Source organism: Triticum urartu, chromosome 2A, assembly GCF_056163025.1.
Source record: "Triticum urartu cultivar PI428250 chromosome 2A, HENAU_Tu73, whole genome shotgun sequence".
Taxonomy (NCBI): domain Eukaryota; kingdom Viridiplantae; phylum Streptophyta; class Magnoliopsida; order Poales; family Poaceae; genus Triticum; species Triticum urartu.
Window position 1 is genome coordinate 43,522,609 of NC_141874.1, and position 27,725 is coordinate 43,550,333.

The 27,725-nt window shown below is 45.1% G+C and overlaps 5 protein-coding genes across 9 annotated transcripts; 1 reads left to right on the forward strand and 4 right to left on the reverse strand.

Annotated features, from left to right (window-relative positions):
- Positions 1-797: 797 nt before the first annotated feature.
- Positions 798-5,195, reverse strand: LOC125535381 (uncharacterized). 2 transcript variants are annotated; one of them, XM_087542965.1, is made up of 4 exons: positions 4,766-5,195; positions 2,802-4,626; positions 1,431-2,645; positions 798-1,348 (listed from the first exon to the last, which is right to left on the reverse strand). In XM_087542965.1, exons 2-4 carry the CDS (start codon positions 4,231-4,233, stop codon positions 1,005-1,007), a joined length of 2,991 nt encoding a protein of 996 aa, XP_087399091.1. In that variant the 5' UTR covers positions 4,234-4,626; positions 4,766-5,195; the 3' UTR covers positions 798-1,004. The 2 variants fall into 2 exon arrangements, with proteins under 2 accessions (XP_087399091.1, XP_087399090.1); XM_087542964.1 differs by having other exon boundaries at positions 1,431-4,626; positions 4,766-5,194.
- A 550-nt stretch (positions 5,196-5,745) lies between these two features.
- Positions 5,746-10,310, reverse strand: LOC125535382 (uncharacterized). Of its 3 annotated transcripts, none has more exons than XM_087542968.1 (3): positions 10,064-10,310; positions 6,554-9,963; positions 5,746-6,473 (listed from the first exon to the last, which is right to left on the reverse strand). In XM_087542968.1, exons 2-3 carry the CDS (start codon positions 9,000-9,002, stop codon positions 6,121-6,123), a joined length of 2,802 nt encoding a protein of 933 aa, XP_087399094.1. In that variant the 5' UTR covers positions 9,003-9,963; positions 10,064-10,310; the 3' UTR covers positions 5,746-6,120. The 3 variants fall into 3 exon arrangements, with proteins under 3 accessions (XP_087399094.1, XP_087399092.1, XP_087399093.1); XM_087542966.1 differs by having other exon boundaries at positions 10,057-10,310; XM_087542967.1 differs by having other exon boundaries at positions 6,554-10,310.
- Positions 10,311-14,808: 4,498 nt separating this feature from the next.
- Positions 14,809-19,046, forward strand: LOC125535384 (uncharacterized). Of its 2 annotated transcripts, none has more exons than XM_087542969.1 (2): positions 14,809-14,998; positions 15,674-19,046. In XM_087542969.1, exon 2 carries the CDS (start codon positions 15,795-15,797, stop codon positions 18,729-18,731), a length of 2,937 nt encoding a protein of 978 aa, XP_087399095.1. In that variant the 5' UTR covers positions 14,809-14,998; positions 15,674-15,794; the 3' UTR covers positions 18,732-19,046. The 2 variants fall into 2 exon arrangements, with proteins under 2 accessions (XP_087399095.1, XP_048554393.2); XM_048698436.2 differs by lacking the exon at positions 14,809-14,998 and having other exon boundaries at positions 15,022-18,288; positions 18,373-19,046.
- Positions 19,047-19,208: 162 nt separating this feature from the next.
- LOC125535383 (uncharacterized) lies at positions 19,209-24,033 on the reverse strand. The gene is made up of 2 exons (XM_048698435.2): positions 20,018-24,033; positions 19,209-19,942 (listed from the first exon to the last, which is right to left on the reverse strand). Exons 1-2 carry the CDS (start codon positions 22,683-22,685, stop codon positions 19,590-19,592), a joined length of 3,021 nt encoding a protein of 1,006 aa, XP_048554392.2. The 5' UTR covers positions 22,686-24,033; the 3' UTR covers positions 19,209-19,589.
- A 501-nt stretch (positions 24,034-24,534) lies between these two features.
- LOC125535386 (ribosomal protein L30 family protein) lies at positions 24,535-27,725 on the reverse strand. The gene is made up of 2 exons (XM_048698437.2): positions 27,237-27,725; positions 24,535-24,838 (listed from the first exon to the last, which is right to left on the reverse strand). The coding sequence occupies exon 1, from the start codon at positions 27,594-27,596 to the stop codon at positions 27,246-27,248; it is 351 nt and encodes a 116-aa protein (XP_048554394.2). The 5' UTR covers positions 27,597-27,725; the 3' UTR covers positions 24,535-24,838; positions 27,237-27,245.

Sequence of the window (27,725 nt, forward strand, 5' to 3'; positions counted from 1 at the left end):
TAAATGTTTTATCCTAATCAAGTTTGCATATATGTTTGTGTAGCTTTGTGAATAAACGTACAGTATCAACCCCCCCCCCCCCCCCCCCCCCCCCGGGCGCGGTTTGCGTTAATGAAAACTTTGCTAGAAAAAAGGTCATTTCATATTAAAACCTAAATGGTTACGAGAATGGTTTTGGAAAAACAGTGAGTATAAGGGCACACACTCACACTGCACCTACCGAAGAACAGTGTCATGGAGATTCAAGATTGGCTTAAATGAATGCCTTCGCACTGGCAGTGCAATGATGGATCATACAACATTAGTTTTATGTTACTAATTTTTTTGTCAACAGTCTTTGGTGTCATCTCCAGCGAAAAAAAGAAGTTTTATCTGTCTTGCCCATACTTGTCTACCTATTCAGTAATTTCATCCCTTTCAAGTAACACCATCATGGGTCTCTTTAGTGTTCCTCTCCTGACGTAAAAAACTTATTCAGGAATTTCATTCCTTTCAATATTTAACAATAATGGCTAGAGACCATGTATAACTCAAGCATATGCAACCTCATTAATGCAAGGAGATAAAAGTTTGAGTCTTTGAGAGCAAAAGAGGATTGTTCGTTATGTCATATGAATATCTTTGTTTACTTTATAATTGGCTACTGATGCAGGATGCAACCTTAAGACATATCCTTCGAATATTACCCGTCAAGCTGTAAATTAAACATATTATTTCATCGGAAAACACCTTTACATACACCCTTTGCAAATAAATTAGTGCAAGAATTTGACAGTACATACACGTCAATATCAAAATAAAAAATAATCAACAACTCTGGAACAAAGAATGGTTGATATTTCCAATATCCTACTATGACTAACTGCAAATCACATACACAGTTCGTTTCAGTTTGTCAAATAGATTGGGTACAATATGCACTGTACCAGTAAAAAAACACATTCTTAATATAATGAATCAGTATGCTCTAACATAATTGATATATTCATTAATCATCATGACAGCTAAAGAAAAGAGGCTCTAATATCAGAAAGTTTTGCACAAACATCTTTCATTCCGGGCCTATCCTTTGGAGATTCCACCGTACATGACAGCCCAAGGGCAACCAAGGGGACAATATATCTCTGAATCCATCCTTCTGCGCACCCTTGATGCTCCTCATGCGCCATATGAGGATCAAGAATCTCTGCAACTCTGTCTGGGAACTTAGATTCACAGAACTTACAAAGGCTAAGTCCATCCACAAACATATCATCAGTAGGTCGTTTTCCAGTAAGCAATTCCAGTAGAAGCACTCCGAAACTATACACATCACCGCCTACGGAGATCTCGCAGCCCATTCTGTACTCTGTGAAGAAGTAATACGTTAAGATAATACACATATACAAGACAAACTATAATTAAGTGGAAACGGAAAAGGTAAAGCTCACCAGGTGCCACGTATCCAATTGTCCCTCCAACATCATGCAGGCTTTTAGGAATTACTAGACCTGGTGATAGAAACTTTGCTGAGCCAAAGTCACTGAGCCGCGCAGTCATGTCATCATCCAAAAGGACATTGTTTGGCTTCAAATCACAATGGATCAAAGGAGGCGTCAGTTCATTGTGGGCATAATCAAGAGCAGAAGCCACATCTGCTGCTATGCATATCCTTTGGCCAAAGCTTAGCACTTTGTCTAGAATTCCATTGTGCTGCTCAGAATGCAACCATGCCTCCAGACTTCCATTAACCATGAACTCAAAGATTAGTGCTTTGAACTCATGGTTTTGTGAATCCAATGTTGAGCATAGGGTCACAGGTCGCATTATATTTCTATGGCGGGTGCTTCGGAGCACTTCACACTCAATAAGGTAACTCTCATATCCACCAGGTTCGTTCAAGTTGAATACTTTGATGGCAACTAGGCTCTTGTCGGACTTGAACCTACCAACATAAACTGAACCAGTACAAGTTGAGCTGATAGTATGGACCAAAGAAAACCAGTTGGTAGCTTTAAGAATGTCCTCGTATGACACTCTCTTCAGCTTCTTCTCGTCATGGCACGGGGCTGTATGCACTTCTCTTCTATTAGGAAACATCTTGGACACAAGATCCCATCGTGAAAATGGAAACGACCCTTTCTTCCAAATAGTGAGCATAAACCATATCAAGACTAGGGAACCAATAGTAAGTGGTGGTAGTACAATTAGCAGCGAGGTCACCAGCAATGACAGATGATGCTTCACTTTAGTTGCTGAACCTGAGATGCCAGGACAAATTGGTAACGCTAGCCTGGGGGAATTTGAGCAGAGTCCCTTGTTGCCATCCAAAACTACTGCAGCAGAATGCGTGAAGATACCACTTGCAGGAACAGCCCCTTCCAAGTTGTTGTAAGAGAGATCAAGTTGCTCCAGCTTATCAAGTTGCTCAAAGAATTTGGGCACGACACCGGATAAGCCATTGTGAGAAAGATTAATCTGCCGGGTTGATACTAATAGATGCCATCTTTCTGGAATTTGTCCATGAAACCTGTTTCCTTCCATGTGAAGGGACACTAGACCACTACCAATGCCATATGTACCAAGTACCGGTGGTAGTTCCCCTGTGAGATTGTTGTGTGAGAAGTCCAGACTCCAGGCGAATAGAAGGTCGGCAAAAAGTCTGACTGGTATCAAGCCATAAAGATTGTTTTGAGACAAGTTTAGTTCAAAAAGCCCCATGCACTGGGCTAAACTACCAGGTATATTTCCACTCAAGTTGTTACCATCAAGGTAAAGTTCAGCAAGTTGAGTAACATCACCAATTGAGGGAGGAATCTGACCTGATAATTTGTTCTTTGACAGATTTAGGATATAGAGGTTTCGTAGCTTGCCGATGGAAGAAGGTATGCTTCCAGAAAGAAAATTGCTTTCCATCCCAAGCGAAAAGAGATTAACAAGATTGCCAATCTCTACAGGTATGGAGCCTGAAATTTGGTTTGACCCAAGCGATAAATATTCTAACCTCCTGGAAAGATTAACAATTGATATAGGTAGGCTGCCATTTAGAACATTCCCTTTCAAGGACAGCTTTGTGAGCTGGGTGCAATTTGCTAGAGATGTAAGAAATGACCAGTCATGTGCTTCTAGCAAGTTACTCCCTAAATCCAACTCATGCAAGTTTGCCAACGAACCAAGAGATGGAACAGAGCCATGTAACGAGTTGTTTGAAAGATCAAGTATTTGAAGATTTAACATGTTGGCTAGTGAAGCAGGGATCAGGCCCTTCAGTCTGTTGCTTCCCAGGATAAGCAACTGGAGGTTTGATAGTGAGTAACCAATGTGAGATGGTATCTGTCCAACAAGTGTATTGCTGCCTACGCTAAAGTACCTTAGTGATGTCATGTTGTAAATAGACGACGGGACACTCCCTGATAAACTGTTGAAACTTAGATCAAGCTCAAGCAGTTTTGTAATGTGACTCAAAGTCTCTGGAATTAATCCAGATAACCTATTTTGGCCGAGGAATATAGAACTGAGGGAAGAAACATTTCCTAATGATGGAGGTATGCTTCCGGAGAGGAAGTTCTCTGTCAGGCAAAGAAATTTGAGAGTTGCGACCGTATGGAAATGTGGGATGGGACCAGTGAAAGAATTTTTCTGGAGATCAACCACGGTAAGCTTAGATGAATTATCAAACAAAACAGAAGGGATCTCTCCAGAGAGGTTATTACGTGACAGTATAAGTGTACTGAGTGAGACGCTATTGGCCAGTGAGACAGGGATGCCACCGGTAAGGCTGTTGTTTGCAAGATTGACATAGCTAAGTGAATTGCTAGTGCCTAGTGATTCAGGGATGTTACCTTCCAGGTTGCTGCCAGCAAGATTCAGTGTATGGAGGTTTGGAAGCTTACCCAATTCTCCGGGGATGGTTCCCGGCAGATAATTATCGGCAAGGTTCATCAAGGATAGAAAAGTCAAGTTACCGACACATCCAGATAACCGCCCACCGAGACGAGCAGATGTGAGGTCCAAAGAGACCACCCGTGGTGGAATTTTTTTGCCGCAGGTGACCCCTTTCCAGCTACAAAAGTTGAGCGAACCATTGCTCCATGAGTGTAGGATGCCAAAGGGATCGAAGCTGATGCCAGACTTGAAGCAGAGTAGGGCTTGGCGATCGATCTCTGACATGTTTGCTTGTGATGCAGCTAATGCCGATGTGTCGAAGGAGAAAAGGCTAAGCAAAATACAGAGTAGAGACAAGAGAGAGGGCATGATGCCGATGTGCAAGAACAACAGGGAGTGCTAAGGTTTGAGCTTGTATGGTCTTGGGTGAAGGATGACTTTTGAAGGATTTGGGTACCAGACATGGACCAGAAGGCAGGCTTTTGACTGCACCGCAGGTCAATGTGAACGTGTGTGCAAAGCAAGGGAAAGGACACGCAGAGGAGTTGAACAAAGACCTCTGAACGAAAACGCGTGTGGACTGCTGCAGACTGCGACTGGCAGAACTGGATGTGGTGGGTGCAGAGGACTGCCAACAGCAGCATCGAACTCTGGCTGGAGTGGTGAGATCCCTTCGGACGACACGTTTGTCCACCCAGATCGCACAAACAAATCCAAACGGCTCGCTCGTGCATCCCTTCTTCCTCTGCAGCAACAACGACGCTGCATTGCAATTCAGTCAGCGTTGCGCTATCATGCTTGATGATTGAAAAATGCTTGGTTAACTGAACGGGATTTCAGACGGACAGCCGAATCTCATCCATTTCAGCATGGCGGATTGGGAATCTGCCGGAGGACTTACCGGATGCTACGAGATGATGCTCACTCGTCTCCCGTGCGCCCGGGAGCCGCCGCGGCGAGGGCTAGCCCCGCTAACTGAACAGCGGATTGAATCCGACGAGCTGCGGCTGCGGGCCCGGGAAGAAGGAACCCCGGGGGAGGCGCGGCGACGGCGGGTAGGTGGGGGCGACGCCGGCGAGGCGCAGCGATCCGCGCGGAATCGGGAGGCCGTGGCGGCCGCTCGTTGACGCGGCGAGGGGAGGGGGACTGGTAACTGGTTGAGGTGCATTGAAATCAGCCTCAGTGTCTCTAGCCGCAACTGAAACTAAGAGCATCTTCAGCTGGATAAGTGTGACAAACAGTGAATAAATCAAATAAAATAGCGTAAGAAAACTGTTTTTTTTTGGCATCGAAAGATGCCCTAGCGTGTGATTTCGTGGTGTTCGGACATTCCATGATGTCGTGACAAAAGCATATTTAACCGTGAAAAAAACTTTGAATAGGAGCATTGTTTGGAGCTGTTTTTTTTTCTTTTCAGGTCCTTAAATGTCCAAACATCACAAAATTTTGTGCAGCCAAGCATCTTTGATGTTAGAAAAGTTCATATCTTTTAAATATTTTTCAATTTACTGTTCATCAGGCATACATGAGCATGAGCTCATACATGAATCACCGCGACTCCTGTTTCCTCCTCATATGTTCGGATGGACGATATTTTCTTGGATAAGAGAGAAAGAAAAACACCATCCAACTAGAGCTATCAAATCGTACATCCGGACACACCGCCACATCGGATGCAGCTCACCCCGGATCACTTTCGCTCTCCCTCCCCATCAATGATATGCATGTGCCCGCATAATTTAGGGGGATACAACTGCATGCACACGAACAAATAAGGGTTCAAAAGTGTGCGCGGACAAGTAGGTTCAGTTGGAGATACTCTGCAACCATATGAAAGCTAATAGGTGTATCAGTTCAAAAGACAGGTTAACAGCTGTACTGTTTAAACTTCATTTTTATCAAGAACCAAAAATCAGTTCTCAGAAATCCAGGGCAATGAATTATTAATAATACAATCTCACAAAGACGTGCAAATGCGCATATGTACTGCAATATACTTCTCTGAGTACGCACATTAATAATTGGGATCACATGAACTCAGTTTCTAAAATATCATGTCTAATAGAATACAGATACTAGTTTTTCCAACATAGGGAGCTCCAATACTGAACATGTACTTTCTAGGAATTCAATATTTTGATAACTAGATTTCTGATGATCTTCCCACACTAAAATGTGGTCTGTAGAACCAATTTTTACAGCAAAGATATTCACACCGTATACTCTTATTCAAGAACATGCAGATCTGCAGGTTAATCAGCAGAACTCAAAGAACGCCTCTTTGAGCGACAAAATTCTGGCACAAACTTCTCCCATTCCCGGTCGATCTTTAGGCGATTCCATGGAACACAGGAGGGCAACTTCAACCAAGGGTACCATACATCTCCTCGTAAACACTTTGTCACATGGATGCGTGTGACCGTGGGACAAATGGGGATCTAAAACCTCTCCAAGTGTGCCTGGAAATGCTGAGCTCACAAGCTTGTGCAGGCTCAGGCCATCTGTGAATATTGCATCCGTTGGTCGCCTTCCGGTGAGCATTTCTAGAATGAGGATTCCAAAAGCATATACATCACATCCTGGCGAGACTTGGTATCCCATACAATACTCTGTAGAATCAGTTATGGCATTATTGTTACTACAGGAGAAAAAAACAATAAGAAAATACTCAAAACAAAGTTGAACTCACCAGGTGCGATGTATCCAATTGTTCCTTCCACACCAACCAAGTCTTCTGGACCACCAGGAACTGAAGAGAGAAACCTCGCTGACCCAAAATCACCAACTCTCACGGTCATGTCATAGTCCAAAAGAACATTGTCTGGCTTCAAATCACAGTGGACTAGAGGGGGCGTCAACTGGTTGTGCATATAATCCAGAGCCAACGCTACGTCCATAGCTATTCTTAACCTCTGGCCCAAGCTCAATACTCTCTTGGGGCTATTGTGGTGTAGCTTCGTGTGCAACCACATGTCCAGGCTTCCGTTGGCCATGAAGTCGAAAACTATAGCCTTGAATTCATTGTTCTCTAGGTCCACTGTCGAGCATACAGTTACAGCTTTGACAAGATTGCGATGGCGGGTGTTTCGCAGCACCTCGCACTCGGCAACAAAGCTGTCACGTGCACCATTCTCCTCGAGATGGAATAACTTGATGGCGACCAGGTCCGTGTCAAACTCAAACCTTCCAATGTAGATCGAACCTGTGCGACTTGAGCTGATCTTGTTAACTGGAGAGAGCCAGCTGGTAGCTTTAATGATGTCACTATATGAAACCTTCTTCATTGTCTCCTTGTAGCATGGAGCTGCTTGTGCTTGCCTTCTCTTCAGAAGAGTGAAGACAAAGCATATAAAGGAGAGCAAGGCAATAGCAATGGGAGGAATTATTTTCACCAATAGGAGTGCATTCTTCCTCTCAACAGCTGACGACATGGGGCAAAGTGGAAACTGGAATAAGGTGGTGGCTGCACTTGCACAAAGCTCATCATTGCCTTCCAAGTTTACCACACTATGATTCTGAAAGATGCCACCAGTTGGAATCGGCCCTTCAAAGTAGTTCATAGACAGATCAAGTTGCTGCAAATAATCCATGTTTGCAAAGAACTCTGGAATTTTTCCAACAAGGGAGTTCTGGGAAAGATCAATCTGCTCGATGGACTTCAGGTTACTGAATGATCGAGGTATGCTTCCATTAAGCATGTTACTTCTCAATCTGAGAGAAGATAGTTCAACGCATTCGCCAAATGAAAGTGGAACTTGACCAGACAATTTGTTGAAGGAAATATCGAGTCGGAGAAGTTGAATCAATCCACCAATTTGTAGTGGTATTGATCCTGTAAGGTAGTTGTTTGACAAATCCAAACTGATCAGGGTTGTGCCATTGAAGAGTTCACTTGGTATTGGTCCTTCAAGGCTGTTAAAAGATAATTCTAGCATATACAGTTGATTGCAATTTCCTAAAGTTGCTGGGATGTTCCCACTCAACTCATTGTTGTGTAGATAAAGCTTGTTCAGCCGAGAAAGATTACCTATTGTAGATGGGATCTGGCCAGAAAATTTGTTTCCTGATAGGTTTAGGACAATCAGATGGCCTAGATTCCCAATAAGAGAGGGAATAACACCGGAAAGCAAGTTTTGGCCCATAGCAAGCATTTGGAGGCTTCGAAGGTTAAAAATCTCAACTGGTATTGTGCCGGCAATTTGATTGTTTCCAAGAATTAAACGCACTAAACTTCTAGAAAGATTTCCAACTGATATAGGGATATTTCCATTCAGGGCATTTCCATTTAGATCCAATATTTTAAGTTGCGCACAGTTTGTCAAAGAGACAAGGAATTCCCAATCTTCAGCTTGTAGGAAGTTATTTCCTAAATTTAGAAAGGTTAAGTTACATAGAGATCCTAGAGATGGGATTCGTCCCTTTAGTAAGTTGTGTCCAAGATCAATATATTGGAGGTTCGATACATTTGCTAGTGATGATGGAATTAATCCCGATAACATGTTTGTGTCAAGCCGTATATCTGTGAGAGAAGAAACATTTCCCAATGATGAAGGTATGCTTCCAGAAATGTTGTTACTTGAAAGATCAAGAAATTGAAGGGCTGACATCTTATGGAAATCTAGGATAGGGCCGACAAGCTGGTTTAATGAGAGATCAACACTTTTAAGAGATCTACTAGTGCCTAATGATCTAGGAATGCTACCTACAAGGTTGTTCCTTGAAAGGATCATAAACTGTAGCTGTCGAAGTGTGCCTAACTCCTCTGGAATGCCTCCAGAGAAGAGATTTTCTGAAAGGTCTAACTGTTCTAGTGACGTAAGATTAGCTATCCAAGGAGATAACTGCCCAGTAAGTTCTCTAGAGTTCAAGTTCAGCGAGACCACACGAGTTGGAAGAGTAATACCGCAGGTGACACCTCTCCAGCTGCAGAAGCTGGTCGAGGTGCTCCATGATGACAGGACACCACGCGGATCACTGGAGATGCTGGACTTGAAGGAGAGGAGGGCCTGCCGGTCGACCTCGGACCCGTTGCTGACGGATTGTGCGATGGTGTTGGACAAGAACAATATGAGAAGATGGGTGAAGAGAACGAGGATGCCATGTGGGGAAAGAGAGAAGAGAGTTGTTGCGGGTGCCATGTCGAATGCAGCGCATCTTGTCCGAATTCCCTGTGCTATTTGTGTCTCCCAAAGAAGACTAGGACACTTGACCAGACTAGTGGGTTTGGTGCGGTCTTTCTGGTACCTTTACTTGACTTGGTGTTGACTTGCCTGTAATCTCCATCACATGTCACAGACCAACACTCAGTGATAGAACAAAAAGTGGATGAGAAATGAGACGGTGACTCGACGAAAAAGCAGAGAGAAAAAGTCATGCAGAGACTGGTCCATGAAGTTGGGTACATCAGCACTTGCTATTTTGCTATGTCTTGCTGCTAGTGCTAATCCGAGACCAGTTTTTGGTTCAGATGAGGGCCTAATACACGTTTACTGCAGATCGGTCAAGAGTGACCTGGCCACACAACTCTACTGAACGCTTTCAGTTATATAGATAAAGGTCGACAGAAGTGGGATTCAGACATCCAGTCTATCTTCCATCTCTTGACCAAACTAATGTAAACACATAGCAAGAAGTACTAGACTTTGTTAAGCAAGTAGCTATCCTTGCTTTTTACCAAGAACGATGGCAGGACATTAAAATAAACATGTGATGTGCAGCAACAACACCGGAGGAGTGAATCTCCCATCCCTTGGGTCTTCACCGATGGAAACAAAATGCTCGTGGGAATGACAGAAAGAGCTAATGTTAACAGGAAGTGCTGGACGTCGTTAAGCAACCATCCTTGGTTTTGACCAAGAACAAGGGCATGGAATTAGAACAAACATGTGAAGTGCAACAGCAGCTCCCTCCATGTTAATTTGATGCAAAACGAGAGTAGCAAACAAACGGTGAATGTTTGGTCGAGACCATGGTGGACTGGACTCTGTATAGCTGCAAAACAAGCTACAGGAGGCCAGGGGGTAAAGGTAGACCTTCGGGCAGCCGCGTTTAGGCGTCAGCTCCGCTCCTCCGCCGATCCACGCGTGCACCTCCTCCTTCCTGGACCAATGAGAGGAAGGAAAAGAGAAAAGGTGGCGAAGGTTTAAGCAGGTCCTTCGTTGAATTCTACCAAGAACATGGGCAGGGCATTACAACAAACATGTGATGTGCAGCACCAGCTTCCTCCTCAGCAATGGGCGAAGGAGACGGTTGTCAGGTGGTACAGTACATGGTTTGCTTGAGAAGTGGTGGGCTGAACTCTTCTGTCGGGCGGCGGCGACTGTTTTGTAGCTGGACTGACAGAAGAAGAGGAGGGGGCCGCCGGCGCCGGCGCGAAAAACCAGAGACGGCGAGGGGAGGGAGAGAGAGATCCCTGCCGCTACTTCACGGAGTTTCTCTGGGAGATGCACGGCAGCTCCGCCTCAACTGTTTCCTTTTTTATCACTGAAGAAATCCTAGCGGCCCGACAGGCCTACTGAGCACCCTTCAGCCGAAAAGAAAAAAAAACACAAAAAATCAGTTGGACACTATGAAAATTTAGAAAATTGTTTTTTACATGTCAAAAATTACAAAACAAAAATTTAAACTTTCCATGGATAAATAAAAATGTCCATGTTTGAAAAATTCATAAAATTGTCATGTGGAAATTATGAAAATCTATATAATTTCCATGTTTGGAAATGTTATAAATTTGTCCTGTGACCAGTACTTTTTTTTTACAAAATTACAATGTATATAAAACGAATTGCTTTTTACGAAAACAAATTGTGACGGCAAATTTGAAATGTTTTTTAGGAAAACAAATTGGCAATTTTGCCGTGTCTCATCTACACTTCGTTTCCAACATTTCACATGGTGATCAAGATTCCTTTTATTGCCTTCGGAAATCAATTTCAATTTCCCTTGCCAATCCCTAACTTGTGTTCCCGTGGCAATTTATGAAATGTTTGTAGGAAAACAAATTGCTAATTTTTTCATGTCTCATCTACAAAAAATTCCAACATTTTCCATGTCAAAACAATGTTCTTTTTATTGCCTTGGAAATAAAAAAAATCATTTTTGGCATGCCTAATCATGTTTGCATACCACCCACCTTGCGGTCGGCAGCCACTCGGGCCACCTCGCTGCCTGTGGCACCATCCCTCAGCCTTGCCACAACCTCAACACGCTTTCTCTGACCTTCTCCTCCGGTGGCCAAATTCATCGTCATTGATGTCGCCATTCCAAAGGCTCTATCCGTCGTTGCCGATCCCTACCGTGGTTGAAAATGGAGCCGCATAAGATTGGGGAAGCAGATGGAGCCCCGTGAGCGAGCCCATGCCCGTCGATGGTGCCAGAATGGTCCTTCCTCATCGCCACCATGGCCGAGCTACCCAACGCTCCATTTGGACTGGCCTTGAGCTCCCCACACTGACTATGCACTCTGACGAGTCGCGCAACAGTAGTGCCCCCGTCAGATCCCCCCTCCCCCCCCCCCCCCCCCCCGATAAAGCGTATAATGCTGGTGGCGATGTCGGATGAAAAATAAATTCAAAACAAATAGTAAATAGATTTTAAAAATCTGTTTTTTAGATGTTCTTATTAGTGTAACAAGCATGCCTGACAACTTTCATGTGAAACGAGATAGCAATGCTTTGTTGATGAAAAAATTAATGTTAAATGTAATATTTGGCGTTCGACTTATTATTTTTGCACGGGTTAAAATGCGTAAGCTCCCCCCCCCCCCCCCCCTCCCCGGCTAAAAAATTACAGTACCATTTGGGTGTAGCAATGAACACACAGTTTATTTTTACTTATACAAAAGCATTTTTGCTGCGCATGAACATATGCTTCCAAGAGTCGAATTGGATTTTCGTGATGTGAATGTGTTACCATAAACAAGTTTAAACATGTGTTTTCAATGAGTTTGTGTATAAAAAGATGTGTTACAATTTTTTAAGAGATTAACTTTTAGGAGATCTACTAGGTGAAGAAACATTTAATTACTTACAGATTGTAGGAAATGAAAAGGAGAGAGTCATCTTAATGGTTAGGCCATCTCCCGGACTGACCCTCAAAATGGACACTGCATCCATCCACGGACACTGATACGAGAGACGGCCATCCAATTATCCACGTAAAATACCCGCTTACATTTTGGAAGAAATTTAATGAATGTGAACACATTTGATGCATATTTAAACAAACCGGACCATATTCATTCATACTTGGATAATTTTTGTATAAAACTGGATGCTTTTCATCTACACCGAAGCAAATGCATTACATTTCGACATATTTCAACTAAACAATACTCTAAACCTAGTCTAAATGACTGCTGACGCCTGTTCCCCATGTCCGGGCGGCCATGAGCCCCGGAAAATGTAGCTCCGCCTCCGTAGCCTGCAAAGCGGCTAATCGGCCGACGATGATGAGCCCGTCAAACTTAACTTCAACGGGAAGGGTGGAGTGGTGGCCTTCCTGGAACTCGAGCGCCAACGACCTCCCATACTCTACTTTTCCTTGCTGCTGGCGGCGCCCACGGACATGCCGGCTTCATCGCCGTGGCGGCAGTGTGCGGCTGTAGCGGAGCTGGCGACGTTGTCCACATCATACACTTCACCCGCCGCCTCATCGATCTCCTTGAATGCAGCTTCTAACACCGCTTCATGGATGCGGTACTGCTAGCGGACATGACGTATGTCGCAGGCGGTGTGGTAGGATTGGAGCAGTGCCTCCTGCTCACCCACATCCACGTCCGACGTGATGCCCGTGTCGGCGGCTAGTTGCTCCTTTGTGCCCCGGTGCTTGTCGAGGAGGCGAAGGTTGTAGGACTGGTCAGCCCGCGACTGCCGAAACATGGCTCGACATTCTTGCAACACCATCTCAGTGTAGTGAGAACATGCCTCGCCCATGGTGATGCCGGCTTGGACCGGCAAGGAAAATGGCGCTGGCTCGTCATCGCCCGCCTCTTCAATTGGGGTGTCCGCAAGTAGCCTCCGGTGAGCTCGAATATCCACCGACCTGCTAGTCGGCTGCAATGGCGATGATCTTCTTCTTCTTCTTCTGCTCGGACGAGAGGCTATCCCAGAGGGCTTTGGAGCACGAGGAGCCATGGCGGTCGGGGTGCCAAGAGGAGAAAGTGAGTGGAGGAGGTTGGATGCAGTAATGGTCGGGCCTAGAGTTTCAATAGCGGGCGGATGGTAGGGCAAGCGATGAGTTGGTTAATGGTAGGTGGCAGGAGGATGGACGGGTGGCTCTAGAGCAGGTTCCTCGGCAAGAACTGCACATGTTTAATATAGGGAAGCGAACGAACGGGTTGTCATTTGAACACGGAGCAGTAGCATGCATCGGGAAGTGGCGCGGTTGGCGCTCTCAGCCAGCGTGCCATTTTAGTGCCGGAGCAACGTGAGAGGTTGCGTTTGCTCTGGGCCAACATGAATGCGGCACTGACGCTCTGGTGGCGAGCGAGGGTGTTTTTTTGGTGCTCCAGGTTTGTCAGACGCTTGCATGGCAGGGGTCTAGACGTCTGCAAAGCCTATTCCCTAATTTACGGGAAAAATGGACGTTCAGACCATCGAGCGAACCAATACAGAACCACGTTGAGTGACAAAATACGTCCGGACCGCTTGGTCTGGACACTTGCGGACATGGGCATCTCCAACACGAACCCTCAAACCACCCGCAACCGTCTAGACCGTGTGGTACGGATGTGTTGTGCCATCCAACGCAGGCATGTATCTGTCCACTCGGCGGTCCAGGCCCATCTTTTTGGGCAAAACAGAGAAAAACTAGGAGACCTCTCACTGCCGGCATTGAAGCGGCGCACTGGCCGGGAGAGCGTCACCCGCTGCATGTGGCTGAAATACGCCTCCTCGCCGCATTCAAACGGTCACAGACTACCCTCCTTCCTCCATTAAACCGGCGCGAGCCGCCCGTCATTAAACACACAACGTCTGCCGGCTCTGGTCATCCGCCCGCTATTTAAACGATACCAGACGCCGTGCAAAAATCGCACCACACTCCGCTCCCATCTCCTCCTTGCACCATTTTCTCCATAATCTTCATGGCGTCCGGCAAGCCGGAAGAGGAGTTCTCCGGCATAAAATCCAGTTGGGTGCCCCGTGGAGCCTGCCTTATACGAGCCATGCAACTCTCTGCTCCACCTCTGTGATGCTCCAATTCGCTGCAGGCCAGCTCAAGAAGGCAAAAGCTCCAAGCTGGTGTGTCGTTCAGCAATTCGGCGCTCCAAGCCAACTCGCCGAGGAGTGGCGAGTTGCTCCAGGCTGGCACGCGGGGGACTACGGGGGTACGGGCATCATGGCTGTCGTGAACAACGCCGTGTCATATCGCTCCTCCCGTGCATGCGAACGCGCCATCTGCCGTCAACGTTTGCGTAACCGCGCCCTGCCGGCGGAGCAACAAGCCAGCTTTGCGGAGATCGATGAAGTGGTGGCTATCATGCCCGCACCCGCCGTCATCATCGAGAAGAAGTAGAACATGGGAGGCAGTCGAGGTGATGCCGGCGTATACAGTCAGTGTCTTGGCCGGCCGCAGGCCACCGCCGTCCCCTTCCCCTCCGGCTGAAGCACATCCCGGCGGTGCCACTTCAATGAGCGGCGCTGCTGAACATGGGGAAGAGACGCCCTTTGCGCTGAAGCATATACTGCCGGGGCTCAGAGCAGTCCGATGAGCGGGCTACTGGACATGGGGAAGACAATGAAGATCCGCTGCGATCGATCGTAGACTAGTGTTTAGTTAAAAAATGTAATGAATTTTGCTTGGTTTATATGAAATCCGTCGTGTCTGCATGAATTTCGTTCAGTCCCGTAACCGTTTCCGTGGACTTGCCTCTTGTCCGCGGACAGATGAAACAAATTTGCAGATCAGCATTGAGGATGACCTTGATCATTTTTAATGTTGACACCAGATCTCAATGCCACCACCGGCCGTAGCTGCCCCTCCCCTATGGTTCCTCCTTTTCGGGCCTGTAGCCGCTGCTCGTCGGCAGTTTAGTTAGCGGGGCTAGCCAACGCTGCGGCCTGCGGCGGCTTCCCTACAGCGAGCTCCGTCGTCGTCCCCACCAGCGCGTGGAAGACGACTGAGTAGCACTCCGGTAAGTCTTGCAGTAGATTTCCAGTCTGCCATGCTGAAATGGATGAGATTCGTCTGTCCGTCCGAAATCCCTGTTTTGCCATGTTGTCCCATTCAATTAACCCAAATCGGATTTAGTGTTTGGATTTGTTTATGCGATTTGGGTGGACAATCCCAGATCTCACCACTTGAGCTTCGTTTGTTTATATCCTACCACTAGTTCGATGCTGCTGTCAACCATGCCGCTTTTGCTGTTGGCAGTCCTCTGCACCCACCACCACAGCTCTGCTAGTCAGTCCACACGCGTTTTCATTCACAAGTCTCGTTGCCTTTTCCCTCCTTGCACACACGTTTACATTGACCTGCCGTGTCCAGTCAAGCATACCTTCACGTCCATGTCTGGTAGTGGTAGTGGTAGACAAGTACGTACTACTTCAAAAGCCATATTCACCCAAGATCAATCCAACCTCAAACCTTAGCACCCCCTGTTCTTTCACATCGACATCATGCCCTCTGTCTTGTCTCTGCTCTGTATTTTGTTCAGCCTTTTCTCCTTCAACACATCGTCATTAGCTGCCACACAAGCAAATGTGTCTCAGATTGATCGCCATGCCCTCCTTTGCTTTAAATCTGGCATCACCTTCGATCCCCTCGGCATCCTACACTCATGGAACAATGGCTCGCTTGATTTTTGCAGCTGGAAAGGGGTCGCTTGCGGCACCAAGTTCCCGCCCCGGGTGGTCTCTCTTAACCTCACCTCCGCTCGTCTTCGTGGGCAGCTATCTGGATGCGTCAGCAACCTGGCATTTCTTTCCCGGATGAACCTTGCTGATAATCATCTGTCAGGAACCATCCCCGAAGAGTTGGGTAAGCTTCCAAGCCTCCATACGCTGAATCTTGCCGGCAACAATCTTCAAGGTAACATCCCTGATTCCTTAGGCGCTAGCAGTTTTCTTAGATATGTCGACCTTGCAAACAACACTCTTACCAGTGGCATCCCTGTCTCGCTGGCCAACAGCGTCTCACTCACCACACTTATACTGTCATGTAATAACCTCTCTGGAGTGATCCCCTCTACTCTGTTTGATAACTCGTCCAAGCTTTCTGTGGTTGACCTCCGGATGAATTCTTTAGCTGGTCCCATCCCACATTTCCGTAAGGTCACAGCACTCAAATTTCTTCGCCTGACAGACAACTTGCTCTCTGGAAGCATACCTCCATCAATAGGCAATGCTTCTTCCCTCACCTCTATATTGCTCGGCCAAAATAAGTTATCAGGATCAATTCCAGAGACTTTAGGTCACATTACAAAACTCATTGAGCTTGACCTAGGTTTCAACAGTCTATCAGGGATTGTCCCGTTGCCTCTTTACAACGTGACATCACTCAAATATTTTAGTGTGGTCAGCAATGCCCTTGTTGGACAGATGCCATCCCACATTGGTTACTCGCTACCAAACCTCCAGTTCCTTATCATGGGAAGCAACAGGCTGGAGGGCCTGATCCCTGCTTCACTAACCAACATGTTAAATCTTCAAACACTTGACCTTTCAAACAACTCGCTACATGGCTATGTTCCTTCTCTTGGTTCGTTGGCAAACTTGCGCCGGTTAGATTTAGGAAGGAACTTGCTAGAAGCACATGACAGCTGGTCATTTCTTACATCTCTAGCAAATTGCACCCAGCTGATAAAATTGTCGTTGGAAGGGAATGCTCTAAATGGCAGCCTGCCTATATCAATTGTTAACCTTTCCAAGAGGCTACAAGATTTATCGCTTGGGTCAAACCAAATTTCGGGCTCCATACCTGTTGAGATTACCAATCTTGTTAATCTCACTTCGCTTAGGATGGAAAGCAATTTTCTTTCTGGAAGCATACCTTCTACCATCGGGAAGCTACGAAACTTATATATCCTAAATCTATCAAAGAACAAATTATTAGGTCATATCCCTCCCTCAGTTGGTGACATCGCCCAACTTGGCAAGCTTTATCTTGACAATAACAACTTGAGTGGAAACATACCTGGTAGTTTAGGTCAGTGCAAGGGACTTCTTGAACTGAACTTGTCTCGGAACAATCTTGGCGGGTCAGTACCATCCGAACTGTTTGCTAATCCTCCACTCTCCTTGGTTCTGGACTTCTCACACAACAGTCTCACAGGGGAACTACCATTGGTAGTTGGTACACATGGCAGTGGTAATGGTCCAGTATCCCTTCACATGGAAGGAAACAAGTTTCATGGACAAATTCCAAAAAGATGGTATCTACTAGTATCAACCCAACAGATTAATCTGTCTGATAATGACTTATCCGGTGCCGTGCCTGAATTCTTTGAGCAACTTCATATGCTGAAGCAACTTGATCTGTCTTACAATAACTTGGAAGGGTCTGTTCCTACAAGTGGGATCTTTGAGAATTCTGCTGCAGTAGTTTTGGATGGCAACAAGGGACTCTGTTCAAATTCCTCTGGGCGAGAATTACCACTTTGTCCTCACATCTCAGCATCAGCGACTAAAACAAAGCACCAACTGTCCTTGCTGGCGATCTCACTGCTAATTGTACTACCACCATTTACTATTGGTTCCCTAGTGTTGTTATGGTTTCTGCTCACTCTTTGGAAGAAAGGGCTGTTTTCATTTTCGCGATGGGATCTTGTGTCCAAGATGTTTCCTAATAGAAGAGAAGTGCATACAGCCCCGTTCCATGATGAGAAGAAGCTGAAGAGAGTGTCATACCAGGACATTCTTAAAGCTACCAACTGGTTTTCTTCGGTCCATACTATCAGCTCAACCTGCACTGGTTCAGTTTATGTTGGTAGGTTCAAGTCTGACAGGAGCCTAGTTGCCATCAAAGTATTCAACTTGAGTGAACCTGGTGGATATGATAGTTACCTTATTGAGTGTGAAGTGCTGCGAAGCATCCGCCATAGGAATATAATGCGACCTGTGACTGTATGCTCAACATTGGATTCGCAAAACAATGAGTTCAAAGCACTAATCTTTGAGTTCATGGTTAATGGCAGCCTGGAGAGATGGTTGCATTCTGAGCAAAACAATGGAATCCTAGACAGAGTGCTAAGCTTTGGCCAGAGGATAAGCATAGCAACAGATGTGGCTTCTGCTCTTGATTATGTCCACAACCAACTGACGCCTCCTTTGATCCATTGTGATTTGAAGCCAAATAATGTCCTTGTGGATGATGACATGACTGCACGGCTCAGTGACTTTGGCTCAGCACAGTTCCTATCACCAGGTCTGGCTATTCCTAAAAGCATGGATGATGTTGGAGGAACCATTGGGTACATGGCACCCGGTGAGTTTTACCTTTTCCATTTCCGCTTAATTATAGTTTGTCTTGTATGTGTGTTTATTATTTTGATGCATTGCTTCTTCGCAGAGTATGGGATGGGTTGCGGGGTCTCCGTAGGAGGCGACGTGTATAGTTTCGGAGTGCTTCTGCTGGAGTTGCTTACCGGAAAACGACCTACCGATGATATGTTCGTGGATGGACTCAGCCTTTGTAAGTTCTGTGAATCCATGCTCCCAGACAGAGTTGCAGAGATTCTAGATCCTCGTATGGCGCACGAGGAACATCAAGGAAGCGTAGAAGCATGGATGCAGAGATATGTCGTCCCGTTGGTTGCTCTTGGGCTGTCGTGCACCCTGGAATCTCCCAAGGACAGGCCTGGAATGAAAGATGTTTATGCGGAACTTTCTGCTATTAGAGCCTCTTTTCTGGAACGCCACGATGATTGACGAATAGTATATCAGTTCTGTTTTAGAGCATACTGATCCATTTTCGTTAAGAATGTATGCTTATATCTCAGGGTGCAGCTTTTGCCCTATCTATTTGACAAACTGCAATAGGCTTTGGGGACAGAGATGTGAATTGCAGTTAGCCATGATTGGATACTGGAAGCATCAACCATGCTTTGTTGTATATTTGCTGATTTTGTTTTATTTTGACATTGACGCGCATGTATTGTGAAATTCTTGTGCCGATTAATTTGTAACGGACGCGGTATGTAAAGGTGTTTTTTGCTGTATGTAAAGCCTCACCTTCACGTGCCATCTACCTTTGAACCAATTGAATTCCAGTCAACAAGTCATGGGGATTCAGAGTTGATGACAATCAAGAGTTAGATAAGCAGAATTCGATCTATTATTATTAGGTATACCCATAAAGTGGATTCTAATGAATTTCCACTGCTCAATTTATAATCAATTATGATGCACTTCATAGAATATAAATTATACGGTGAACGCAGAGATTTCACCAAGAATTGAAGTATGTTTTCACTAAGAATTAAACATTGTTGCTCAGAAATTTCAGTCAATACAGATGATCAGATGCACATATTTCTTTGAATTGACAGATCCAAAAATCAGGTTTATATATATGCACCCATGTTCTAGAAACATACTCTAGATACAAATAACACAATTAGGAAATACAGTACGCACTAGTTTTCCAACATAGGGAGCTCCAGTACTGAACAGGTACTCTTTCTAGGAACTCAAATATTAATAACTAGAGGTCTGTTGAACCAAGATTTACAGCAAAGTATCCACGTCACAGACTTTTATTCAAGAACGTGTTGATCTGCAGGTTAATCAGCAGAGCTCAAAGAATGCCTCTTTGATAGACAGAATTCTGGCACAAACTTCTCTCATTCCCGGTCGATCTTTAGGCGATTCCATGGAACACAGGAGGGCAACTTCAACCAAGTGTACCACATATCTCCGCATAAACACTCTGTCACACGCAAGCTGCTGCTCGTAGGACAAATGGGGATCTAAAACCTCTCCAAGTCTACCTGGAAAGGCGGAGCTCACAAGCTTGTGCAGGCTCAGGCCATCGGTGAACATCGCATCAGTTGGTCGCCTACCGGTGAGCATTTCCAGAAGCAAGACCCCGAAACCGTAGACGTCGCATCCTGCTGAGACTTTGTATCCCATGCAATACTCTGTAAAGCATTTAGGCATTGTTAGTACAAGAGAAAAAACCATTAAGAAAATACTGAAAACAAAGTTGAACTCACCGGGTGCGATGTATCCAATCGTTCCTTCCACACCAACCAAATCTTCTGGACTACCAGGAACTGAAGAGAGAAACCTCGCTGACCCAAAATCACCAACTCTCGCGGTCATGTCGTAGTCCAAAAGAACATTGCCCGGCTTCAAATCGCAGTGGATTAGAGGAGGTGTCAACTGGTTGTGCATATAATCCAGAGCCAACGCGACGTCCATTGCTATTCTTAACCTCTGGCCCAAGCTCAGTACTCTCTTGGGGTTAGTGTGGTGCAGCTTCGGGTGCACCCACATGTCCAGGCTTCCGTTGGCCATGAAGTCGAAAACTATAGCTTTGAATTCATTGTTCTCTAGGTCCACTGTCGAACATACGGTAACAGCTTTGACAAGATTACGATGGCGGGTGTTTCGCAACACCTCGCACTCGGTAACAAAGCTGTCACGCGCACCAATCTCCTCCTGGAGATGGAATAACTTAATGGCAACCAAGTCCGTGTCAAACTCAAACCTTCCAATGTAGATCGAACCGGTGCGACTTGAGCTGATCTTGTTAACCGGAGAGAGCCAGTTGGTAGCTTTAACAATGTCACCATAAGAAATCTTCTTCATTGTCTCCTTGTAGCATGGAGCTGCTTCTGCTTGCCTTCTCTTCAGAAGAGTGACCACAAAGCATGCAAGGGAGATCAAGGCAACAGCAATTGGAGGAATCACTTTTACCAATAAGAGTGCATTCTTGCTCCCAACAGGTGATGTTGTGGTGCAAACTGGGAACTGATATAAGGTGGTGGTTGCAATTGCACAAAGCTCTTCATTGCCATCCAAGTTTACTGCACTATGGTTCTGAAAGATGCCAACAGTTGGAATTGGCCCTTCAAAGTAGTTCATAGACAGATCAAGTTGCTGCAAATAACTCATGTTTGCAAAGAACTCGGGAATTTGTCCAGTAAGGGAGTTTTGGGAAAGATCGATCTGAACCAAGGACTTCAGATCACTGAAAGACTCAGGTATCCTTCCATTAAGCATGTTACTTTTCAATCTGAGAGAAGATAGTTGGACGCATTGGCGAAGTGAATGTGGAACTTGACCAGACAATTTGTTGAAGGAAATATCAAGTTGGAGAAGTTGAAGCAATGCACCAATTTGTACCGATATTGATCCTGTAAGGTTGTTGTTTGACAAATCAAAACTGAGGAGGGTAGTGCTACTGGTGAGTTCACTTGGTATTTGTCCTTGAAGGCTGTTAAAAGATAAGTTTAACACAGCCAATTGCTTGGAATTTCCTAAACTTGCTGGGATATTCCCACTCAAGCCGTTGTTGTCTAGAGAAAGCTTGCTCAGCCGAGAAAGATTACCTATTGTATATGGGATCTGGCCAGAAAATTTGTTCCCTGATAGAGTTAGGACAACTAGCTGATCTAGGTTCCCGATATCAGAAGGAATAACCCCTGAAAGCAAGTTTTGGTCCATAGCAACCATTTGGAGACTTGCAAGGTTAAAAATCTCAATTGGTATTGTGCCGACAATTTGATTGTTTCCAACATTTATACGTTGTAAACTTGCAGAAAGATTCGCAACAGACCTAGGGAGACTTCCATTTAGGAGATTCCCACTCATTTCCAACATAACTAGCAGCGAACAATTTGCAAGAGAGACAAGGAATTCCCAACCTTCAGCTTGTAGGAAGTTACTTTCTAAATTTAGAATGCTTAAGTTAGCTAAAGATCCTAGAGATGGGACTGGTCCAGATAGCAAATTGTATCCAAGATCAATCTGTTGGAGCTTTGATGCATTTGATAGTGATGATGGAATTAATCCCTCGAATTTGTTACCCGAGAAGGACAGCGATTCAAGGTTCTTTAACGTGTTTCCAATGCAAGATGATACTTGGCCACTAAGGTTATTGTTGGCTAATCCAAGATATATGAGTGATGACATATTACAGAGTTTGGCAGAGATGTGCCCGGAAAGGTAGTTGATACTTAAACTCAGAATACTAAGGTTCTGAATAAGGCTCAAAGTTTCTGGAACTGAACCTGACAAGCTGTTTGTGTCAAGCAATATCCCTGTGAGAGAAGAAACATTTCCCAGTGATGAAGGTATGCTTCCAGAAAGGTTGTTTTTTGAAAGATCAAGAAATTCAAGGGCTGACATCTTATGGAACTCTGGAATAGAGCCGGCAAGGCGGTTTGATGACAGGTCGACCTCTCTAAGTGATCTACTAGTGCATAATGATCTAGGAATAGAGCCTCTAAGATTGTTCCATCCAAGTATCAGAGATTGTAGGTGTTGAAGTGTGCCTAACTTTTCAGGGATGACTCCAGAGAAGTAATTCTCTGAAAGGTCTACCGATTCTAGTGATGTAAGGTTAGCTAGCGAAGGAGATAACTGACCACTAAGGTGTGCAGAGCTTAAGTTGAGTGAGACCACACGAGGTGGAAGAGCCGTACCACAAGCGACCCCTGTCCATCTGCAGAAGCCGATCGATCTGTTCCATGAACTCAAGACAGCCTGGGGATCCTTGGTGCTCTCCTTGAAGGAGAGGAGGGCCTGCCGGTCGACCTCGGAAGCATTGCTGACGGATTTTGAGACGGTATTGGACGACATGAAGATGAGAAGGTGGGTGAAGAGAATGAGGATGCCATGTGGGGAAAGAGAGCGGAGAGTTCGTGCAGGTGCCATGTCTAATGCAGTGTATCTCGTCTTGTGCGCATTCCTTTTCTATATGTGTCCCTCAGAGTAGACTTGGTGTTGACTTGCTTGTAACCTCCATCACAGAGCAACATCGCAGCGATAGAACAACATGTGGATGGGAATCGACAGGAAAAGGTGACCAAGACCCAGAAAGAGATGGTCTGCAAAGACTGGTCCATCCATGAAGTTGATCCAACACCTGCGATACTTTGCTAGGTGTGCTGCTGACAGCTTGGGACCGGGAGACTGAGAGAGGGTTTCAGTTTCAGGGCCTAGTACACAATTACTGCAGATAGCTCAAGAATGGAGCTGACACGGCTCTGCGGTTTTGCCTGGTGGGGAGGATGAAAAACAGCCAGGAGGGGGATTCAGTTCGCCTTCCTTCCCCTGGTCGAAATAAACGAAATGCTTGCGGCGATGATAGGAGGGGGCTCATGTTAACATACAAGTCGGTGGAAATTGTTAAGCATGCAGAGTCGGATCTTGATTTTGTCAAGAAGATGGGCTGGGCATTCCAACAAGCATTTGGTGTGCAACAACAGCTTATTCTTGACAGAGGGACCGGTGGTATGGCAACATGCTCTGCTTGATTGAGATGCGGTGGACAGGACTCTGTGTGGTTGGACCGACGGACGAAGTGGGAGGGAGCACACATACTTGCATGGCGGCGACCTCGATTTTCGGCTTTTCGGCGGGCGTCAGCTCCGGCGCTGCACTCCTCCGGCCCTCTTTCAACAAGAGAAACAGAGGCATGGCGAAGGTGAACTCAGGAGCAAGCGAAGGTCTAGCACGATGATGGGAGTCTGCGGCGTTCCCTTCACAAACTTCTCCTGCCCTGCTCGCCGGAAGGGGAGGCTCTCCCTCTGTCCACAACGATGAAAACAGCGGGGGAAACGGTTGGAGGCTGTAACAGAGTGAGAGATAAGCAATTCTGCCGTGCGCGTGCGCGGATCCACCGTGGTTGCTTTGAGATTCGTAATACTTTTTTTACTGCTTTAAAATTTTCTTTTGCCTTGTTTCAAAGTGTTACATTAGATTTTGTTTTGTTTTCTCTCGCTCCGTAGTGTATGTTGTTTGATGTTTCATTGTGTATCGTCGTGTCGTATCAGCTAACCTGATCCAAAAGAACTGTATACCTTTGTGTTGGTACACAGTGAAAACATGATGCACACCGAAACAAGAAAAGGAAAAACTAACGAAACGTCTTGAAACAAGATAAATGTTGACAGCAACCATAAAAAGTTGCATGAAATTCAAAGCAACCACGGATGATGGATCCATACACAGAATATCATGTGCATGGTGGATAAACCACTCTCAGAACGGAGTGCATTTGCCGTCATTGAACTAGTACTCCCTCCATTTTTTTTTACTCCGCATATAAAATTTAGTCAAAGTCAAAGCACACGATGTTTGACCAAATTTATATGAAAAAATATAAGCATCTATAATATTAAAACTATATAGTACGAAAATACATTTCATGGTGCATCTGATAATATTTATTTCATATTGTGAATAATGATATTTTTTAATATAAAGTTGGTCAAACTTTACAAAGCTTGACTTTGGCCAAACCTTATATGCAGACTAAAAGGAAACGAAGGAAGTATCGTCAGCACACTTTGGTCACTGTAAAGCGTTCAGCCAGAAGTGGATATGAGATGGATAATAATGTCCAAAAAAATATTTCTGTGGCGTTTAGCCAGAAAACGTCGGTCTGTCCTCACAGGATTTTTTTTCCAGTGACTAACAATTATCCTGACTCCTTGCTTGTTAATTTCACCATCCTGTCTACCATCGACACCGGTTGCCAATCGCACGACTACTTTAACAGTTATTGCGACTCTGGCAATAAGGCAAAAATAAAATCCAAGCTAGTAATCACTTTGGTGAGTAGGGAACCAACAAATAAAAAGCATACCATATATAGACCTAACTGTAACAATTTTCTGCTCCGATTAAGGACGCTTCGCTAATCAAAAAATGAACAGATCACAAGAACTGAGGAGAAGCCACAATCTTTGGAACAAGAACGCACGACGAGGAACTAGAAATCTGAAGCCAAGAGGCGGCCTCCAGCAAGTGAAACGACGGCTCAGTTGATCAACACAACCAGAGCTTGTGATGACTCCGATGCCCTACAACCAAAGGTAAGGAGTGCGGATATCAGTTTAACTGGCTCCTAGATATATGCACTTCAAGATCCCAAGTATTCACAACAGGCAAATATGGGTCCTTTATCAACTAAGATTGCTTAAGTTGCAAGATGAATTAAAGCAGCTATATCATAACCGTCCCTAAACCAAGAGAAATTCTCATTTCCTTGATGTTACAGATACATAGATGATGAAAGCATCTGATCAAACCAAAAAAGCTCACAAAAGTACACATGGCAGAAAAGCTAAGAGGGACTCGAATAGCAAGTTAAGTCAGCCATGCACTGTGAGGCCGCATCAGAGCTTGACGTATCATCTACCTTTCAACCAATTGAATTCCACTTAACACGTCATGGGGATTCAGAGCTAAAGACAATAGAGCAGGTGATGAAATAATTCTGTGTGTTGTATGTGCATTTCCTGCTTCATTAGATAAGCTACACCAGTGATGGACTGATGAATATACCTCATAGATCTAATTCTGCTACTTTAGTGTAGAAGCATAACATGTATAAGTTTATTTACTTGGCTGTTAGGACATCTCGTATAGAATCTAGCGTCATTCACTTCAGTGTATAAACAACATTCAGTAAAATGGTAGAAACGTAATATCCTGGAAGCATGTTTCCCAACAAATACTCCCAGTACTTAAGATGTAACCACTATATAATTGAAAGTATATAGAAGCTTCCATTTCTTTGATGTTACAGATACATAGATCACGAAAGCATCTGAATTGATCAAGCTAAAAGCTCACAAAAGTACACATGGCTGAAAAACTAAGAACTAAAAAGGTGGATCTAATATCAAGTTAAGTTAGCCTTAGCCATGCACTACGAGGTCGTCTTCTACTACCTTTCAACCAATTGAATTCCAGTCAATATGTCAAGGGGATTCAGAGTTCGATGACTATAAGCAGGTGATAAAATAGCTTTCTTTGTTGTGTGTCAATTTCCTGCTACAGCCGGGTTAGATTAGCTACATCAGTCATGGGGCTGATGAATATACCTAACTGATGTAATTCAGCTACTTCTGTGTAGAAGCACAGGCACTCTACGTTCTATAACACACTCCTAAGTTAGATTTAGAATCAGAAGCCACACCTCCACCAAGTGTTCCAAGAATTTTTTAGGCATTACATCAAACATCTCGCACAAAAAGCAATCTAAGGCCTCTTTTGGTTCATAGGATAGGATTATCGTAGGAATAGGAATTTTGTAGGAAATGAGATGACATGTATCTCAAATCCTATGAGTAGGAATAGGAAACGAGATGTCATTTGGTTGACACCAAAGGAATTTTTCCATTGAGTCTAGGCTCATTTTTATTTTCCTATGAAATGTGGAGGATAGGAACCAATCCTATGTAGGAATAGGAATCCATTCCTATGAACCAAAGGGCTCTAAAGGAAAAAATCCTATAAGAATCCTATCCTCTAAAATTCCTCCAAACCAAAGGAAGCCTAAAATTTACTAGGGAATTTTCACATATAGTGCAAAACACATTCTAGATGAACTTCTTGGAATTTGTTAAGCATGGCTGGATTTCCCAAATCAAAATATAGCATAAAGCCATGAAGTATAGGCAAAAGACCTAACAGCCAGTCTGCATAAACTTTTATCGAACTGGACATTAAAAACAAGACAGCTGCAACAGTTACAACAGACTTTGGCCTTACATTTCAGTAAAATGTCAAAACAATCAGTAGTCGTAAAATTGAACGTTCACAGGAAATTCTTCACTTATTCCCATTAAATCAAGACATCACAGATTACTACATCATTTTGTATTCGAATGAGGGTGCCAAAATCAATTTAAAATTTATAAGAAAATTTTCACATAGAGTGCAAAATGTATTTTAGACAAACTTATAGAAAATAGCAAAGCATGTCTTGATGGCTGCATCTCCCAAAACTAAATAGTATAGCATAAAGTATAGCCAAAAGCCCTACCTGCCCATCATACCAACAGTGCATAAATGAAATCTGCTTAAACTTTTATCAAACTGGACCTCAAAATCAAGATAGCTGCAACAGTTACAACAGCTTGCAGTATCATCGGTCATGGGAACCACATTTAGAGAGTCCTTCCAACGTGTATTGCAGGCATATCTATATTCAGCATTCAAAGCATCACGCAACATCAACTGATATGACTTGGGCCTTACATTTCAATATAACAATCAGTAGTAAAATTGAACGATCACAGGAAATTCTTCACTTATTCCCATCAATTCAAGTTGCCAAAGATCGCTACAGCATTTCTATTATAAAGGAGGACGCCAACCCTGCCAAGGCATTGCGTCGAACACCTGACGCGCGGGCAGGCGGGCAGGCGAAAGCAAAACAAACCGAAGCATCACCGGGGGGTGGGAACTAACCGGAGGCGACTACTGCCCGGCGCCCTCCGGCGCGGCGGCGGCCGGCTTGGGCGGCGGGGCGTGCGAGACGACGAGCGGGGGCCTGAGCGCGCGGCGCTGCTCGTCGGCCTGCTTCCGCGCGTTGTACATCTCCTCGGTCTCGACGACGACGAGGCGCTTGACCTGGGTGAGCATGCCAAGGAGGGAGGGCGTGGTGCGGTGCTCGACGGTGCGGTGGCAGCGGCGGAGGCGCATGGCCTCCAGGGTGCGGCGGTGGAGCTTGCGCGTCCCGGGCAGCCCGCGCACAAGCGTGATGTACAGCTTCGGGCTCCACGCCACCGGCACGCGCGACTTGAAGGCGTTGAACGCGCTCCCGCTCATCTCGCTTCTCTCTCGACTGCTGGCTCTGCTCCTCCGTGTGATTTGCTCCGGCGGCCGGAACCCTAACCCTCTGTTGCCTTCTGCCGGAGTGGGGGGAGTTGGGCTGGTCAGCTCGGAGATCTATCGAGA